We start from the raw sequence: 19309 nt of genomic DNA, 5'->3' as shown, positions 1-19309 counted from the left end.
CTAGTAACCAGAGGGAAAGAGAAGGACAAGCATCACACACCACCCTCAACAGACTCAATCACAGCACCAATCAGCTCTTTTGGGGAGAATCACAGACCCATTGGGCTCACCTAGCACAGGCCAGAGACTGCCCCCAAATAATCTCTAGAGCAGATCTGTTAGAAAAACACCCAGTCTGGATTTTAAAATTGTCAGTGCTGGCGAATCCACCATGCCCCTTGGTAAACTGTTCCAAAGATTAAAAATGTGCACCTTGCTTCCAGTCTGAATGTGTCTAGCTTCCACTTCCAGCCATTGGATCATATTATCAAGAGGGTTAAGGTTAGAGACGCCATGTCTCTGTGGGGGGAGAAGCCTGGAATTCCCCAAAGTACAAGGCTTTCTTTGGGGAAGGCAGGTGGAACCCAGGCGCTCTCCTCTAGCTTCCTGTCCGACTGGCAAAGGCAGGGCCCTGAATAAGCAGGGAGTTCACACACTTGCATCACACTAGTAGTGACACAGCAGCACTGCTGAATCCTAGACACAGCTCTGTGCAGCTGCTTGACCAGCAGGACAGTCATGGTAGGCCAGAGCTCTGTCTACAGGGGGAAGGTGGAAGGCAGCAACAGGATAAACTAGCCAAGTGCTCCCCACTGCCACTGGATTAACATTCCCCTTAGATGGCCTGGAGAATGCCTAAATGTATGCTAATGCACAGAAAGGAGTCAGACACTTCTAGAGGGCCTGGGGGATATTCCAGCCTGAGAAAAGGGAACTAACTTTTCCTTATATGAGAAATACATCAACATTCTTTTAGCTTTCCACTATGGCTATCTGAGCTCTCCAAGCCACAGTGGGGAAGCTAGCAGAAGGTCTGAGTGTAATGGGGTAGAGGGGGAAGGTCAAAGTCTCCAACACGCTCAGCCACAACGCTTAGCAAGTGTGCCTCGTCAGCAGAGATCCTCAAAGAGAGGCCCTATCCCACTAAGACAATCCTATGGATCCCTGCATGCCCAGAGACTTCTGTGCACCATAATCAGCCACAGTGCTAAGTCAAGAAGCAGGTGTTGGCACCAGAATCCTCCCCAAGCTGTAGTAAGGACCACCTGTGCAAACCCTTGCCTCCTGGTGTGTGCAGTTGTCCATGGCAGGCTGCAGCTGTGTGCATCAGTGTCTCGTCAATGATGTTACTAAGATCAAGCTCCCCACTCCACCAGATAAAAGCCCCCTAATAATGCTGCCCTAACCTGTGATCCAAGAGACATGGGAGGAGTAGGTTCGAGAGAGCCAGTTGGGGGAGACAAAGTTGTGCAGCCCTAGTGCATAGAGCCCAATCTCAAAGGCGCAGAGATGGAGGTTGCGGTGGGGCCCCTGGTGCCCACCACTGGAGGAGGGATGAGTGAAGATGGAGGTACTGCTGTTTCCACCCGCCTTGATAAGAACTGTCTTGGCCAGTTCAAAGTAGAAGTGAGCAGCTGCTTCTGAGGGTTGGTTTGGGACATGAGGTGCATGGCTTTCCGGCCGCCTCCCTTTATACCTGGAATGACAAGATACAGGAACCACTTGGAAAGGAGCAAGCACCTAGGTCACTCACAGAGCTCCTCTCTTCAGGCTCAGCAAGCTCTCACCAACAGGCATTCCACAAACGTACACATGTCCGTGTGTACACTTGACTCCGGACCAATGAAGCCACGAGGTGTCATGTACTAAGGGAAGAACACATGACAGTGACTATGGATCTTACCTGCCAACTTCCACAGTCTTTGCACGTGCTCCACCACTGGCTCTCCTGCTGCCACTCGAGGACGATGAGCCCAGCGAGTCACTGGACGAGCTGCTGATGCTGTCACTGTCCTGTCCTCTGCCCCAGGAGGTGGCTGCCCATCCCCCACGAAGGGGCCGCCGACTGAGGGTTGGACTGCTGTCGGAGGTGGTTTCGGGAGCACTGCTGTCAATACTGGCCATGCCTACAACACCACAGACAACAGAGGGCATATCAATGGGCAAGCTCCTCTCTGGGACCATTGCACACCTGAACAGGTCCCAAGCCATTCACACCACAGGCAGGGTAAACAGCTAAGGAGGGTTTTATTTCTTTGCAAACCACAACTGGAATGTACATTCATAGACAAAACTGGCCAGTTCATCCAACCAATCCTGCACTGATTTTGCAGTTTCAAAATACAGAGAAGTCCACAGCGCCCCGACAGAGGGGAAAGGGAAGCCCATTGCACATACTTCCCTGCCATGCGCACTCCGCGTAGATCTTTGGTACATTTCGATGACGAGAATCAAAGCAATTGTACACATCGATCACCAAGCCCAGCAGACTGTGTATTATTTTATGGTTTTATCAAAAGAATGCAGTACAATGTCCCCATTGTATATACGGTATTTTAACATCCCATCCAATTTAAACAGAAGTTTTCCCCACCCGCAATCCCAAGACAACTTACCCCCAAACACACCCAGTTCCCACAGAAGGCAGCAGAAAGGGGGGGTAACTCAGCCAGTGAGCCAGTGGCAGCGTATCTGAGTTTGGCACAAAGCCCAAAAGCATGGTGCCCTGCTCCCTGGGCCAGCAGAAGCTGGGGGCACTGTGGAAACAGTGCATCCATTCAGTTCCAACATACCTAATTCGCCAGCCAGACCACAGGTTGTGTTAAACACAAGGGACTTTACAGGGAAAGACCTGTGTCCCCACCCCAATAAGAGCTTACACACAGATAAGAACTGCTTTTTTCACTGAGGGGAGGGACTGACAAGAGAGTGGAAAGGTGGGTGAACTGGTTTGTCCCTGCAGAGGGCCTAGCACAGCTTTGAATGCTGCATGACTTGATAACCTCATACCTGTGTGTTTCTTCTTCTGCCTGACAGGTGAGCCCCAGCATCTCCCATTGTATCCACCTCGACTTCCAAGGGCCAGACGACTGGGAACCTTCCCCTCCTGTTTCACGACACTGGACTCCCCAGGCGGCTCGCAAGGAGACCTCTGAGAGCTCTCTGGACAAACGGGAAAGCAGCAAGAGACAATGAAACAAGTCTTGAAACGTATGTGAAGCCAGATGTCTCTGAACACCCCCATGCCTTTGTAAAGGCATAAACACTGCTTCTCTCACTCAAAAGAAATGAAGCCAGGTAAGCAGTGAAGCACCTGGGGCTGTGAAGGATAATCTGCCAGATCTGGAGTTTGATACAGATCCTCCTTTTCTCATCCTCGGAGATGAGTGCTAAAAGCACAGCTGGCTTTTACATGTACAGGTTTACTCCTCAGTTGAGTTAAGACAGGGTGCTCTGGTATTTTTATCTGAGTTCCACATACATAATCCTGCCCCAGGATTTGAAGACACTTTACATTGTGATTCAGGTCCTGCCTTGTCCACCTTCTCCTTCCCCACATGCTCTTCAGAAGGAGAACAGGACATTTCCAATAAGCAAAGGTCAGAATTCAGCATACAGCACGAAAAGAGCTTTTTCTAGAAGGTCACTTGTTCCAATTGCAACTGCCAAGGAAAATCCAAGTTATCCCTTATTACATTACGGTGGTAACACAGCTCCTGGCTCTGACACTGACCTATTATGGGGTTTGGGGCAAGTTATTTAAACTGTTTCCTCATCATGTATAAATAAGGTCGTAGGGGGGAAATACAGCAATTAGTACATGGTCATGTAACTAAAAACTATACTACACTGTAATGCATATGCAGGAGGGGCAAAGCCACAGATATGCATAATATGGAAGCGTTGCATCCGAGAGTGCTAAACGAGTTGGCGGATGTGATTGCGGAACCATTGTCCAATATCTTTGAAAACTCATGGCGATCCGGGGAAGTTCCAGAGGACTGGAAAAAGGCTAATGTAGTGCCCATCTTTAAAAAAAGGGAAGAAGGAGGATGCTGGGAACTACAGGCCAGGCAGCCTCACCTCAGTCCCCAGAAAAATCATGGAGCAGGTCCTCAAGGAATCAATCCTGAAGCATTTAGAGGAGAGGAAAGTGATCAAGAACAGTCAGCATGGATTCACCAAGGGCAAGTCATGCCTAACCAATCTAATTGCCTTCTATGACAAGATAACTGGTTCTGTGGATGAGGGGAAAGCAGTGGACGTGTTGTTCCTTGACTTTAGCAAAGCCTTTGACACTGTCTCCCACAGTATTCTTGTCAGCAAGTTAAGGAAGTATGGGCTGGATGAATGCACTATAAGGTGGGGAGAAAGTTGGCTAGATTGTCGGGCTCAACGGGTAGTGATCAATGGCTCCATGTCTAGTTGGCATCCAGTATCAAGTGGAGTGCCCCAGGGGTCGGTCCTGGGGCCGGTTTTGTTCAATATCTTCATAAATGATCTGGAGGATGGTGTGGATTGCACCCTCAGCAAGTTTGCAGAAGACACTAAACTGGGAGGAGGAGTAGATATGCTGGAGGGTAGGGATAGGATACAGAAGGACCTAGACAAATTGGAGGATTGGGCCAAAAGAAATCTGATGAGGTTCAACAAGGACAAGTGCAGAGTTCTGCACTTAGGATGGAAGAATCCAATGCACCACTACAGACAAGGGACCGAATGGCTAGGCAGCAGTTGTGCAGAAAAGGGCCTAGGGGTTACAGTGGACAAGAAGCTGGATATGAGTCAACAGTGTGTCCTTGTTGCCAAGAAGGCCAATGGCATTTTGGGATGTATAAGTAGGGGCATTGCCAGCAGATCGAGGGACGTAATCGTTCCCCTCTATTTGACATTGGTGAGGCCTCATCTGGAGTACTGTGTCCAGTTTTGGGTCCCACACTACAAGAAGGATGTGGAAAAACTGGAAAACGTCCAGCGGAGGGCAACAAAAATGATTAGGGGACTGGAACACATGACTTATGAGGAGAGGCTGAGGGAACTGGGATTGTTTAGTCTGTGAAAGAGAAGAATGAGGGGGGATTTGATAGCTGCTTTCAACTACCTCAAAGGGGGTTCCAAAGAGGATGGATCTAGAATATTCTCAGTGGTAGTGGATGACAGGACAAGGAGTAATGGTCTCAAGTTGCAGTGAGGGAGATTTAGGTGGATATTAGGAAAAACTAGGAGGGTGGTGAAACACTGGAATGCATTACCTAGGGAGGTGGTGGAATCTCCTTCCTTAGAAGTTTTTAAGGTCAGTCTTGACAAAGCCCTGGCTGGGATAATTTAATTGGGGATTGGTCCTGCTTTGAGCAGGGGGTTGGACTAGATGACCTCCTGAGGTCCCTTCCAACCCTGATATTTTATGATTCTATGATTGAATGTTTCTAGTGGTGTCAGGCTCCCACTGGGTCACATGGAAAAAATTCACTCAGCACTTAAAGTTTACTGAGCCATGAAGTTTTTCCACAAGAGCCAGCGAAACACTTCTGCCACTCAAAACTTGAGGACAAATTGTGGCATTAAGCCTCAGCCTTGCAGTGGGACTGCGCAGAACTGCAGCATCCTAGCAAGAGCTCACAGAGACAATGCCTCCCCCCAAGCTCCTGGGGGATGCAGCCATCGTGTCATACGTAGAGAGGACAGCTTGTACTTTTGCAGCCAACCAAGAAGATTTATTTCCATGACAAACTTCCTGCCCCAGCAGTTTTAGCTGCTCAAAGAAAGGTCAAGACCTTTTTTTTAGTAAAGGGAGAACAATGTATTTTTCTAATTCCTTTTGTTCATAATCAATCAACTGTTTTCCTTCCAAGTTAAAAAAAACCATTGTCAGAGACCAGGCTTAGAACGGTTCAGTTTAACAGCTCAAACTTTCAGACAGTTCCATACAGCTGAAGCCAGGTGTTTAGAATAGAAATGCTACAGCAACCTTTCCTGTAGCTATTGCTATCGTCTCCAGCTATAACCAGTGTTGGTAGGAGAAGGTTAGAAGGGAACACCTCTCTTGAGCTGCATGCCATTCCCATACACGTCATGTGATGTCTTCCATTAAAGCAAGGGCACAGAGCACATGGGGAAACAAACTTCAGGGAGGGGAATTTATGCTCCTCTCCCACTGTTAACTCCCTTTCACCTTTACTTCCCACTCTCATCTAGTTTGCTGTTCTAGTCTGTTGATGTCACAGATGCCCCTGAAGCTGTACATAGGTTTTTTTTTTGTAACTCCACAGCATTGTAATACCAACATAAAAGACGGTACTAGAGCAGTCTTTTTAAATGAATCAGGACCCAGTTTATCATTAGCTCTCCAGAGACAGGAAGCTTGAAGAGTTGAGTGAATTGTTCTGTGACACGAGAGTGGACAGAAATGCTTGAAGTGGGCGGTTAGTTTTACCCTAGGAGCAAAGTGCAGTAGATGGAGTTCAGTGACAGTTGATTATCCAGACCATTGCACAAATCAGCCCTGGCCTCCTCCCAAAAGGAACAAGGACTTTCGTTTCCCTTCCCGTCAGTAAGTACAGGGCATTCTGCATGATCCCACTGGAACAGCAGATCTCTTACCCTGTGCACTCTTCTCCACAAAGCTTTCAGAAGGACTGCTCTGGACTGCAGTGGTTACACCTGCTTGCTGAGTGACTGACGTCCCTGGAAGCTGCTGGATAGCTGTGGTGGATTGGGCAGCATGTTTGGAAGGAGATTTCTGATTGGCTACTGTGGGCTTGCTGGATGAGTAGAAGGAACTCAGAGTCTGTGGCTTGTGCGTTTGGCTCTCTCTGTCTAGCAGTTTGTCTAAAATCTTTAATGGGGGAGAAAAATTGGGTTAGAGGCAGAGTGAGAAAACACCCATTATCCCAAAGGATACTGGCAAGGTACTAATTCAGCTTCTTACTGGGGGAAAATAAATTCTGTTAGACAAGAATGTCAAGAAAATACATGTCCAGCTCCTTTAGGAAAAGCAGGCTCTGAGATCAGCCAGACAGGTTCCATACTCACATGACTGCACCACTGTGTAAGGGTAGACTCAAATGGTACCGACTACTCCTCCTCCATTTACATGCATCTTAAAAATCCAATGACCCCTCCAACATTCAATATGGAAACAATTCTGATTCTCATCGGGTGGTTAAATCACAGAACTGGGAGCCAGGAGATCTGGGTTCTATTCACAGTTCTGCCACAGACTCACTGGGTGACCTTGGCCAAGTCATTACACTTTTGTGCCTCAGTTTAATACCAACCTACTGTACAGAAGTGTTGAAAGGCCTTTGAGACTTCTATATACTAGAGAAATGCACTCTATTATTCTTTAACAATAGTTTCTGATCCTTACTTTTCCATTTTTATTACTAGGGAACATTTGCATGAAAACAATTTGTGTTGTTCATTCACACAAAAGTAACCAATTTTGATGTCTCAGTGAACTAACGTCTAGATTACTGGTAATGCCACAGGCAGAGGATTGTAACATGAAATAGGGGAAAGAGCAGCGGAACAGGTAAACTCTTTAAGAAGGTAGAAAAATGCTGAAAATACTCTAGAAGAATAGAATTGTTTCTGAATAGAATGGGCTTCAAAGTTTTTCATGAAGAATCAGCAATTCTTTAATTGTTCTGCACAATTATGTCCTTCCAAGTCCAAATAAGATATACACGTGTACACATGCAGCTGAGTTGGGATATATTACAGTAGAACCTCAGAGTTACAAACACTGGAGTTACAAACTGACTGGTCAACCACACACTGCATTTGGAAGCAGAAGTACGCTATCGGGCAGCAGCAGAGTTTAAAAAAAAAAGCAAATACAGTACAGTACTGTGTTAAATGTATACTACTAAAAAAAATGAAGGGAAAGTTTAAAAAAAGATTTGATGAAGTAAGAACACTATTTCTGTGCTCATTTCATTTAAATTAAAGTTTCAAAGCTGTATTAAGTCAATGTTCAGTTGTAAACTTCCAAAAGAACAACCATAACTTTTTGTTCAGAGTTCAAAACATTTCACAGTTACAAACAACCTCCATTCCCAAGGTGTTCATAACTCTGAGGTTCTGTTGTATGAAGTAAAATGTTGGTTACAATTTTCTGTACATGTACCCGGGTTACAGGGCAAAGTGGACTGGCATTAGGACAACATGTAAAACAGAGCCCAATACCTCAAAGAACACAGGACTAACACTTTGGCAGGGCAAAGAATGCAGGCCAATATCCCTGGGGCAAAACTGAGCCAGCACCCAGAGCAGATACAGAACTACCCAGAAAATCCAAAGGCACAGGCAACAGCATCCTAATGGATGAAGGATGATGTAGTGAATGAGAACGAAGTGTGAGAGATGTGTGACGAAAGGCTGAAATTTAGGAACCCCTTGGAAATTAGGCCTGTGCAGAGTAACTTACGGTATGCACTCAGATTTTGCCTTGGAAGGAGAATACAAGCAATACAATGCAACCCTAAGGCTATGAGTGGGATATGACACAGGGTAATTCAGCTCTGATCACTTAAAGGGACACACCTTTTTCAGTTTAGACTGGTCATCTTTGTACGTGATCATCAGAGCTAGAGCCAGATCACCCTTCTCTCTTCGGGTTCCTTCGCAGAGAAGAGGGTGCTCTGCTTCACTCACAGTCGTCTTCATGCCTGCAGGGCCAAGAAGAGAAGGATGCAGAGACAGGTGAATTCAAGAGGCTTAAGAGTGTCTGATACATTTTACCTCTTTCCCTGTATTCTATTGTTCATCTCCCCCTATTAGTCATGAAGAAAAGAGTTCGCCCTCTTTTGCTTGTTGACATTACACATAGTTTATGCCCTTGAGAATGAGAGCTGGAGTCTGTCCCAGAATTCTGCACTGCAACTGCCAGGGTAACCTGATCCTGACAGGCCAAAAGGTGAACGTCCAGGCCTGCCTGAGGCTCCTTCCTGGAGACAAAGGAAGTGGAATACTAGACACTCAGACTGCTCACGCTCTTTGCCGCCTCCAGTTTCTGCAGCGGCCACTTAGCAGACATTCAAACACTATCAGTGTATCTTTCCTTCTGGGGAGGAGGTGGTGGAGGAAAGAAAATTGTTCTGATAACATCACACATATACTACTTTAAACTCACGTATGTAATACCACAAGCCTGCTATACACACCACCACTTTCTTGCTAAAACACATGAATTGGAAGCCAGGAATTTTGTGTAACTCACCCATGAAGACTGAGCCAAGTCTGAGCTAACCATGAGTATCCCACGGAGTAATTCTACTGGGTTTTTATTGTTGAGGTTTAACCCCTTCTGAACTGACTGCCTGTTAATCTCTGCACTGTTCAGGCTCCAGCTATGCTTAACTGGCAACTCTTTCAGGCAAATAGCAACAAAAATGGTTGAAAACACACTCTCTACCCCTTTAACAGCCCACCTGTCAATTTCAGTCCTCAGCTGCATTTCTCCCACAATGCACCTCAAACCTGACACCCAGGATCTCCTGTTTTCCCACACCCAGATTCCCTCCCCAGCTCTGACAATATCCCACCAAAACACTTCCACTTCTGCACCAATGAAACCCAGGTCAACAGGCATCAATTCACTCCACAAAAGGGGGCAGGATTCAGAATGTGAATGAGAAAAGCCCTCCTCCTCCTCTGAGGTGGAGGAAGAGCTGGATTCTTACCAAGAGCAGCAACAGCTGCCTCAAAACCAAGCTCCTCATCTCCAGGCATTTCATTATTCCAGTTACGGCTTGGGGGTCTGGACCCTGTCGGAGAAACCACTGGAGAGACAGGAGAAGACAGTTAGTGCCCAGCTGTAGGAAGCTAGGACCCAAAAGCAGAATGTATTCTAGGATCTGTCTCGGGTTTGTGCTCCCATTTCAAACCACCATTCCAGCCCTAAGGTCATGGCATGGGTCTGCTGCTTTCTCCCTCTCCCTCAACTGAACCCCTCCAACCCTAGCAAGCTCTGCTTCAGAATGGGTTTGGAAGCCAAATTCTCTTTCTGATGGCTAATGTATTTGTTTCCTCCAACAGAAGCAGCAGTGGGGTCGTAAAAAATATATTGAAAGGCTCTGTGACTATTTTACAGGGACACAAATGGGTCAGAAATGTGATAAGATTCCCAATGTTTTTGTATGAAAGGGGAGCTAGGAAGGAGGTCAGTACTGAAGAAGAGAGAGAGTCTCCATAGCAATGTGGAGGGAACAGCAGAAGTAGGTATAACTTTAGGGTGAACAAGTAAGAATGGGATGCAATCATCATAAGGGAAGTGCAGATTTTCCCTGAAAGCTTCTTTTGGTCCCCAAGGTTCAGAGTCTAGGAACGTGACCCTTCTGCATACACACCAACTGGGACAGTACCTGGAGTACATAGGACATCAAATATGAAGCTGGCCAGCATGAGAGGCAGAACAGGGCGGTAATCACACAAGGTTCCTTCTCTCAGCTCTTCAGCCCTTCCTCGAATGGTGTTCATCTCATTAGTGCCCAAAGGGATCTTCTTTAATAAGGCCACAATCTCAGACTCCTGGTACGCCAGCTTCACCTGAGGGTACCCACAAGGAAGCAAAAAAAGCCATCACAGACCGTTGGTCATAGAACCATCTTGCCCTACGCAGATGATCAAATATAGGAATAACCCTGAAACAGTTTTTATTGATTCATTAGCATACAATCCATTGATCTCATGCCACTCCCTGCCTTCTCCCACACAGAGACAATAGTGAGGATGGTGCCCAGTTGGAGGCCGGCCCATAGGACATGAAAGTCTAATAGACTTGCTTTACTCTATACACAACCTTCTCGTCATCTTCCCTTTCCAACCAATTACTCTGAGGTCTGGTTGGGGAAAAAAGGTCAGTAGTCTTCATCAGGACATACGGAGAAGCATCCAGCCAGATAGGTCACTAGAAAGGCAGATCATTCCCAGTCCTACAGAGAAGGATGTTATCTTGTGCAATACAACAACTGAGGAGGAAAGGACTGTCCAAGAGGGGAATGGACAATATTCCAGTACATATTCCACTGAACAAAGATTGTTGGATTACAGTGTGTTATTCTCCACTGTAGTGTTCTTTCCATTTTTAATGCACTGTTTCCCATGCCAGCTTAAGCATTCAGTGAATTCCAGATCCACATTTAATCTTCTCAGCAGACACTGTTAAGCATGAATGTAGATAACCTTAGGGTAATAAGTTTATTCCTTAGTAGGAGCCTGGTAATATCTGCACCTTCAGGGGATTCTGCAATCTTGCAAGTCAGAAAGTGACAGGAGCAGCAACTCATACAACCAAGATCTGAAAAGATCACATTTTTACAGAAGGTGGCCTATGGGCATTAATTAAAGTGTGTGAAGTTGTGTACCTACCGTTGTGTACGCATTCAGATGTCTAAATACATAGTACAATTTACCCTAAGGTGTGAAATTTAAAATGAGTTAGTTAAACCAGTGCAAACCCTGTGGGGAACACCAGAATGGCTTTATTTCAGATCAGTTTAGAGTGCCCGCACAGGGGTTTCCATCAGTTTAATTAAATCATTTTAAGTTTACCTCTTAAGGTAAACAATTGCAACTTTCTCCTGTAGACAAGCGCTGAACTTCCTCCCACAGATTTAGCCCAAGGTGTCTTCAACATAGGAGTAACCTTTGCTACACAAATTCTAGGTCACTCACGGACTCACTCAGTGCCTGCTTGGCTCTGTGAAGACTAATTCTGAGAACACTCCTAAAGGCAGGACCTGATGCACAGAACTCTAACGAGGAATACTTGAGCATGAGGGGGAAACCCCAGCAGCGCAGTGCTGCTCACAGGTACAGTCTTTCTGAGCCACTTTATACCTCCAGGGCCTTGGTAGAGGCAGGAGGCCTCTGTAGCTCCAGGGCGAACATGCCAATGCGGAAGGCCAGGTTGTGGTATTCCAGCCTCTCGCTCAGCACTGTCAGCAGGAAAGCAGCTTTGGACAGGGTGTTGGTTGCCATCCATGTCTGCTTGCTGGTTGACACCTTGTTCTTCTTCCCCTGTGTGAGGAGTAGTTCATAACAGGTTTGTTAGGAAATGAATTGAAATGCAGTGCAAGGATGTGCCGGTGATTCCCCCTATGCTCCTGCCTGCAGGAGCTCCTCCCCACCTGTGCACTGAGGAGAACACGCACCTATTATTCTGGAAGCACTGTTTTGTCCTGGCTCTACCTATTGCCCTGTCCCCCTCCATAATCCAGCAGTTTCTGGGTGATGAAACAGACCCAATTTTACATGCTACCTTCTTTTGGTGCAGAATCCCAATTACCACTGGTTATGGATGGCTCCTCCCCCACAGCATCTGTCTACCCTTCCCTCAGATGACAATGCAATGGGGGCTCCTGCCTCCTCACTAAGCCATCTCTTCCAATATTGGACCATTTTAGCAGGTGGGTGCTGGCTTGGACAAACTATATAACAACTATATTCTTGCCAGCAAGGTAAAAAAAAGTATGGATTGGATTAATAGACTATAAGGTGGATAGACAGCTGGCTAGATCGTCAGGCTTAATGGGTAGTGATCAACGGCTCAATGTCTAGTTGGCAGCTGGTATCAAGTGGAGTACCCCAGGGGTTTGTCCTGGGGCCGGTTTTGTTCAACATCTTCATTAATGATCTGGATGATGGGATGGATTGCACCCTCAGCAAATTCACAGATGACACTAAGTTGAGGGGAGAGGTAGATTCGCTGGAGGGTAGGGATAGGGTCCAGAGTGACCTAGACAAATTGGAGGATTGGGCCAAAAGAAATCTGATGAGTTTCAACAAGGACAAGTGCAGAGTCCTGCACTTAGGACAGAAGAATCCCATGCACCACTACAGGCTGGGGACTGAATGGCTAGGCAGCAGTTGTGCAGAAAACGACCTAGGGGTTACAGTGGACGAGAAGCTGGATATGAGTCAACAGTGTGCCCTTATTGCCAAGAAGGCTAATGGGATATTGGGCTGCATTAGCAGGAGCATTACCAGCAGATTAAGGGAAGTGATTATTCCCCTCTATTCGGCACTGGTGAGGCCACATCTGGAGTATTGTGTCCAGTTTTGGGCCCCCTACTACAGAAAAGATGTGGACAAATTGGAGGGAGTTCAGCAGAGAGCAACGAAACTGATCAGGGGCTGGGGCACATGACTTATGAGGAGAGGCTGAGGGAACTGGGATTGTTTACGCTGCAGAAGAGAAGAGTAAAGGGGGATTTGATAGCAGCCTTCAACTACCTGAAGGGGGGGTTCCAAAGAGACGGAGCTCAGCTGTTCTCAGTGACAGATTACAGAACAAGGAGCAATGGTCTCAAGTTGCAGTGGGGGAGGTCTAGGTTGGATATTAGGAAACATTATTTCACTAGGAGGGTGGTGAAGCACTGGAAGGGTTACCTGGGGAGGTGGTGGAATCTCCATTCTTAGAAGTTTTTAAGGCCCGGCTTGACAAAGCTCTGGCTGGGATGATTTAGTTGGGGCTGGTCCTGCTTTGAACAGGGGGTTGGACTAGATGACCTCCAGTGGTCTCTTCCAACCCTAATCTTCTATGATTCTATAACCTTGATTCCCTTTCAATGGTAGGGACACCACCAAGACAACCGTAGTTGGCTTAATGCCATGTGGATTCCCAGCCATCCTTTCCTTTCTCATTTCCTCCCACTTCCAATTCTCTACTCCGAGATCCCAAAGCTTCCACCACTTTAGAAGACAACTCTAGAGACTAAAAATGCATTGTTAACATGTGCTCAACTTCCAGAGGAGTTTGCTCTCTCAGGGTCCAAGCAATAGTGCATGTTATAAAGGAAGTGACTGAGGGTTTAAATACGGAAGAGGTACGGAAAATCCATGAAGACCAGGTAAGTGAAGTGAATGTAGGGCTATGGAAAAACAAGGCCGTATTTTTGGTATTGGCATTTAATTATATAGCACACAGTGACATTTGCTTTAAACATGCTTCCAGGGTGCAATGTTAAATCAAGTGTTTTGTTCAAATGGAAGGTGTAGATCCACAAGGGACCACTGGTAGGAGCTGTTCATTGTGGTTCCCATCTGGCAGACAAGAACACTTGAGTGCAGGCAGAGATAGGAAGGCTGTGTGAGGCGCCGGGTCTAGTGAGGGTAGGGATGACTGAAAGTCCCTTCAAGTCATGCTGAAGGACCCATTGCCCTTTTTCAGGTGAAATGCTGAACAGCCAGAGAAGTCTGATCTAAAGGGGGTTCAGGGCAGACCAAGGCCTGGTACAGCCCTGTACAGAGAGAAGAACCACCACCAGCGAATATTACTGCATTTGAGTCTTGCTGAATCGTGAAATTCTGTTCATCTGCCCGAGTGTTTCTGTGCCCTTGACACAGTGGACAGGCAGCGAGAGTTAAAAAATCAAGACCAAAACACAATATAATTATTTTTAACCTCATGATTTTAGGGCAAACTCCATATGACTCATGATTTTTGAATTGTTGGGGCTGGCAATCCCGTGTATTCCTCCCCACCCTCCCTTCTTTTCACAAAGGCACCTCTCTACCTTGGTTGGGGGCTGCTCCACCTTGAGATCTGGAGGATTGGCCAGTAGGTCCCTGGCCAGTTCTACAGTCAGACGGCATGCTTCATTACTATATCCGTGTGCATAGAGAGCCTCTGCACAGGCAAAGAGGATCTGAAAATAAAGGGATAGAGGATCAGATTTAGTCCACGCGCCTCACAGCGGGAGTCAACTCCATCCTGCCCATTTTCTCATTTGGTGTCACTAAAAACAGAGTTAAACACTGATCTGAGCTCAGATTTGTATCTAACGCTCATGTTCCTGCCTTCTGTTATGCAGCCCCTCTGCCTGGAACAGGTCCACCATGCTCTCCAACGTGTCTCAAAAACACAGCTTCCAAGAGGTCTAATCCCCTTCCCTCGAAGCGCTAACAGAGGCAATTACATCAATATTGCACATTTTTCTCAACAATATGCTCTCGTTCAAACAAGAATCAATTCAGTGAAGTCCTGTGGCCTGCATTATACAGGAGGTCAGACTAGATCATCACAGGGGCCCCTTCTGATCTTCATAAATATCTAAGTGCCTATGAATAGAGTGGGGAAAAACCCCAAACAAAAATCAAAATCAACATGTATAATTAATTCTCTCTCCCCCTTTCCTAGCATCCCAATATCCCTTCCTCAGTGCACTGTCTACTTCGACATAAGCTCCTTCCACTCATCTGCGAAGTTCCAGGCATACTTTTGAGGTTTTGATACACAGGACTGGTAGCACAACCTATTAAGATTGCCTGACATTTGCCTTTATAAGACCCTGTTTTCATTTGCTTGTCATTTTATCAAACTAACTTTTTGGGCTGAAATTTTCCTGATTGGGTGTCTGCCTCAGACTAAGAGGAATACATTTTCAGCAATTCAGCTGTTCCAGAGCGAGGCTAGGAGAAATATGTTAGTTTTGTTCATGTTTAACATTTTCTTTGAGGAGCTCTAGTGTCCCCATGCTTAGGAGCAGAGACTTGAAATTTGGAAGGGGAGTGGTCTTTGTCAGAGATGTGCCTTTGGATGTTCCCATTAAAATCCACCCAAATTTAGCCAAGTTATAGCCTTTGGGGGAAAAAAGCACCATTTGCCCATGCTTGTGAGAGACTTAGAGCTTCGCAGATAAATTCCCCCAAAATTTATCCACATGGGGCTGAGCTTCACAGGACTTCATCTGCACTTGCCCCTCTGGATTGCTGCAGCCAGGGCTGGGCATCAGAATTGAGAGCAGGGAGCCTGCCTCTCCTGTGCTTTCAGTGTCTGCTCTGCAGGCCCAAGCAGTATGGAGAAGAAACCTGTGTAATTTGAACGCAGAGGTGACAAGAGCTGGACCTGGGGTTTGGGGAGCAGATTGGAAAAAAGACACCTTGGAGAAGGGAGGAAAGACTCGGACCGCAAGCTGGTGAGGGAGAGGGAAACTGAGGCTGGAAGTTGGAGGGACTGGCTGGGCAAGAGACTAGGACTGGGAGCCAGCAGGTAGCAGGAGACAGACAGATTAGATGAGGAGCTGAGGGGGAGGGGAGACTAGGACCAGCAGAGCAAGCAACCTAGGACTGGGAACCAGTGGGGTGAGAGAGAGAGATCTAATAATGAGCTGGGGTAAACAATGCTGAGATTGTATAAGGAATCTGGGGAGGGAGACTGGGCCTGGGAGCCAGTGGGGACAGGAAATGAGACTGGTCAGACAAGATGGTGGGAGGGAGGAACTAGAACTGGTTGGGCAAGGATATTGGGAACAAGGAGCTGGGTTGATTTGGGGGGGTGGGGGAGGGGAGAAGACGGGGCTGGGAACAAGGAACCGGGTGATTGTGGGGGACTGGAAATGACTGTGCAAGGAGGCTGGGATGGGGAGCCGGAAACCTGGCACAAGGAATCTAAGGGCAGGGGAGATTAGAAATGGCTAGGTGAGGAGACTGGAAAAAGCAGCCAGGGATGGGGAACAGACAAAACTAGGCCAGGGACAGAAGGGTCAAGCTTTGGGGGAAATGGGTAGAAGCGTTTGCGATCACTAGAACACACTGCCCTCCAGAGCCTCAAATGGAACGTGTGATACCAAATCTCACCCTTCCGCGGAGGTCAGGAAAAAACAGCATAAAGACTATCATAATGGGGACCAAAACAATGTAGCACAACCAACTTTAATTCTTGCCTGTCTTCACAAACTTAATAATGTTCTTTTAACTTACTTTATATATGTTACACTCACAAAAACTAAGAAAAATAATCACGTTGCTATTTTCCAACTAGAGCTAGCTCACCTCCATCCTGTTCTCCTGCTCCAAGGGCTTTATACCAGCAAAGATGTCCTGCTCCTCTTCATTCCCCCCCTCTGCTTTGTCCTCCTCCTCCTTGGCCACCTCCTGTGGATTCAGATAGTACACCTGGTAATCATCTTCCTCTTCTCCCTCCTCCCCGCCCCCTGCTGCACCATTCTCTCCCACTGCTGGCTTCCGGCTTGCACCGTTCTCATCTGCAGAAGGCAGATCGTCGTCTCCACTGCCCACTTCTTCCACGGAATCCTTTGGAGCTTTCTTGGCAGCAGGATTGCTCCGGATGCTGGGCTCAGGACCCTCCGAGAAGTACACCCCCCCGTCATCTTCAAAGGTGTCTCTGTAGCTCCTATTCAGGGGGCTCTCTGTGAAACTGAAGGTGTTACTGGCCTCTGCCCCCAGAGCCAAGCTGCTGTCATCCAGGCTCATCTCTGCCAAGTCTGGTTCCAGAGAGCTGTCTTCACTGCTCATGCGGCGTTTCCCACTATGTTTACTGGCTAAGCTTTTCCCCACTGGCAGCTTGGCCTTGCCTACTGCTGTCTTATAAACCACCTTATCTCCTTCCGCTGAAAGTCGGCGCAGAGCCCTCTGGGGGGCTTCAGTGACAACTTTCCGCTTCCCAATAAGTTCCTTAGGACGGACAGCTGGCTCTTGCGAAGAGGGGCGTGACCTGTCCCCTGGCTGCAGACAGGTTCCCCCAGGTTCCTGCCCATGGCCTCTGCCAGCCTCACACGTGGTTTCCACACACTGCAACCGACAGTTCCTCTGCTGGACGGCCTTTACCCAACAGAACGAATTCTTCTTATCAGTGCTGCTGTAGGTGATGCCAGGGATGGGATAGGCCTCCTCCCAGTTGAAGTAACAGGCTTCCACAGCTGGTTTGAAACCTTGGAAGAGCTTCTCTAGGGATTTCTTGTGCTGCCCCCTCTTGACATTATCTATGACTTTCAGCTGCCACTGTCTGAGTTGGGTGCAAAGGTCCCTGCGCCTGGAGGAAGAGGAGAGGGAAGAGAAGACAGATCAGAAAGCAGTCATAAAACATACCATGACAAAACCCCCCCCCCACCTCACAGAATACCTCATCCTCCCCCAGAAAACCCTTCTGCTGAATTAGCATAAATGGCATAGTCGGTCAGAAAACAGCACAGAGAAGATAAAGGAAAGAGACGTGTCAAAAATCAGCTTCTACACAGGCCCATGCCATGGAAGCCAAATGCTGCCAAGTCAAACATGGGAATGTGTTGTAGACTGGAGGCTCAGGATGAAGCACTGGCTTGTGAGGTCCTGAGCAGCTACATCCCAAAGTTCACCCATCACAGATGTGACATTAGCACTCTGGTAAACAGCGAAGGACTACAACAGGGAACTGTTGTACATCCGGAATAAGAATCACTGGCAAAGCAAAGTGAGAAAGTTTGCACAGGGCTTGAAGCTGTACTATGCCTGGCTCCAATCAGTGCTATTGGTCCGCCTCTCGTGAACACTAAAGCCTACACAAACCATCCAAAGTGCCAAGGAAAACATTGCTAAAGCACTGGGGAAATCCCAAGTTTTTCAGTGAACCCCCCTCCTACCTTTGCCATTGATTCCAGAGTTCTGGGGAACAAAACTGAACATCTCAATCTTCTAGTGATTTTATCAGTCCCAGAAGCAAAAGGTGGTAAACTGAGCAAGGGATGTAAGAGTTTGGACTCATTAGGATAAAAGGAGCTCTATACCACCAACTGTTTCCATTTGACCACTAAGAAAACCAATTAGCTAGGAACAGGCTGATGGGGATTAGTTAAAAAGGTAGCAAGGGGCAGGGAAACTACTCATAGAAAAGGTACCATTAGGATAGGGGGAAGCTGCAACAAGTTGTGAAGGCTGTAGCAAGCCTCATTATGCTCCACTGAAAAACAGCATGCAGGAATGAGAATAAAACAAGTCAAAGGAATTGAAAGTGGGCACCTTTCTGGTGACTCTATACAAACTGTAGAAGAATTGGAAATAAAGCAAGAGGCACTTGAATTATGCTTGAAATGAAGTACGAACTTTTAGCAATTTGGAATTAATCAGATGACTGGAACGTTAAGATAGACATCCACTATATAGAAGGGAAGAATGATTTGACTCTGCCTTATAAACAAGGAAACAACTTTTATGTTTTACAGACTACATAACATAACTCACATTTTTGTTTGATTTAAACCTCATGCCTGATTCCCTACTGTCTTCTCTTTGTCTCTCTGGGTATTTTTTTTTTTCTATTTCAGACTGTAAACTCTCTAGGGGCAGAGATCACAATTTTTTAATCTCACTGATGTATCCTACAAAGTTATGACTTTATATTAATGTTTAATAATAATTTAGAAGATTGGAAAGTGAACAAAGAGCTAAAAAGCAAATATGCCAAAATGATCATCCTGGCTTCATTAATTCTGACAAACCAAGAGTTAACTTTTCTTGTTTATGATCTTTCATAACAAACAGACAACGCACTACATCATATCTTGCCTAATACTGCAAACATTTTATAAAACATGACATAAGCTATGAAATTTTGTAAAAAATAAAGAAGTCTTAACATGAGACCTGAACACAGCATCTACTATTCAATTATTGCTAAATGGAGAGGGTAGTCAATTGTGTGCAAGTTAGCAAAGTATTGTGGTTTATAAACCATCATGCTTCATCCCAGAGGCCTGAAACTACTGGC

The 19309-nt window shown here is 46.5% G+C and overlaps 1 protein-coding gene across 3 annotated transcripts in view; it reads right to left on the bottom strand.

The window, feature by feature from the left end:
- The window catches only part of ZSWIM8 (zinc finger SWIM-type containing 8), a 147460-nt gene that overhangs the window by 24451 nt on the left and 103700 nt on the right, over positions 1-19309 (bottom strand). For all 3 annotated transcript variants that reach the window (XM_073352871.1, XM_073352872.1, XM_073352873.1), the window contains 10 exons: positions 16600-17599; positions 14343-14474; positions 11665-11844; positions 10188-10371; positions 9507-9605; positions 8368-8492; positions 6421-6655; positions 2830-2982; positions 1724-1946; positions 1227-1516 (listed from right to left, as the gene is read on the bottom strand). In XM_073352871.1, coding sequence (XP_073208972.1) covers positions 1227-1516; positions 1724-1946; positions 2830-2982; positions 6421-6655; positions 8368-8492; positions 9507-9605; positions 10188-10371; positions 11665-11844; positions 14343-14474; positions 16600-17599 — 2621 coding nt within the window. The remainder of the gene's footprint in view (positions 1-1226; positions 1517-1723; positions 1947-2829; positions 2983-6420; positions 6656-8367; positions 8493-9506; positions 9606-10187; positions 10372-11664; positions 11845-14342; positions 14475-16599; positions 17600-19309) is intronic.

Source organism: Lepidochelys kempii, chromosome 7 (assembly GCF_965140265.1).
Source record: "Lepidochelys kempii isolate rLepKem1 chromosome 7, rLepKem1.hap2, whole genome shotgun sequence".
NCBI classification, from domain to species: domain Eukaryota; kingdom Metazoa; phylum Chordata; order Testudines; family Cheloniidae; genus Lepidochelys; species Lepidochelys kempii.
This window is presented reverse-complemented; position numbering and strand designations above follow the sequence as displayed.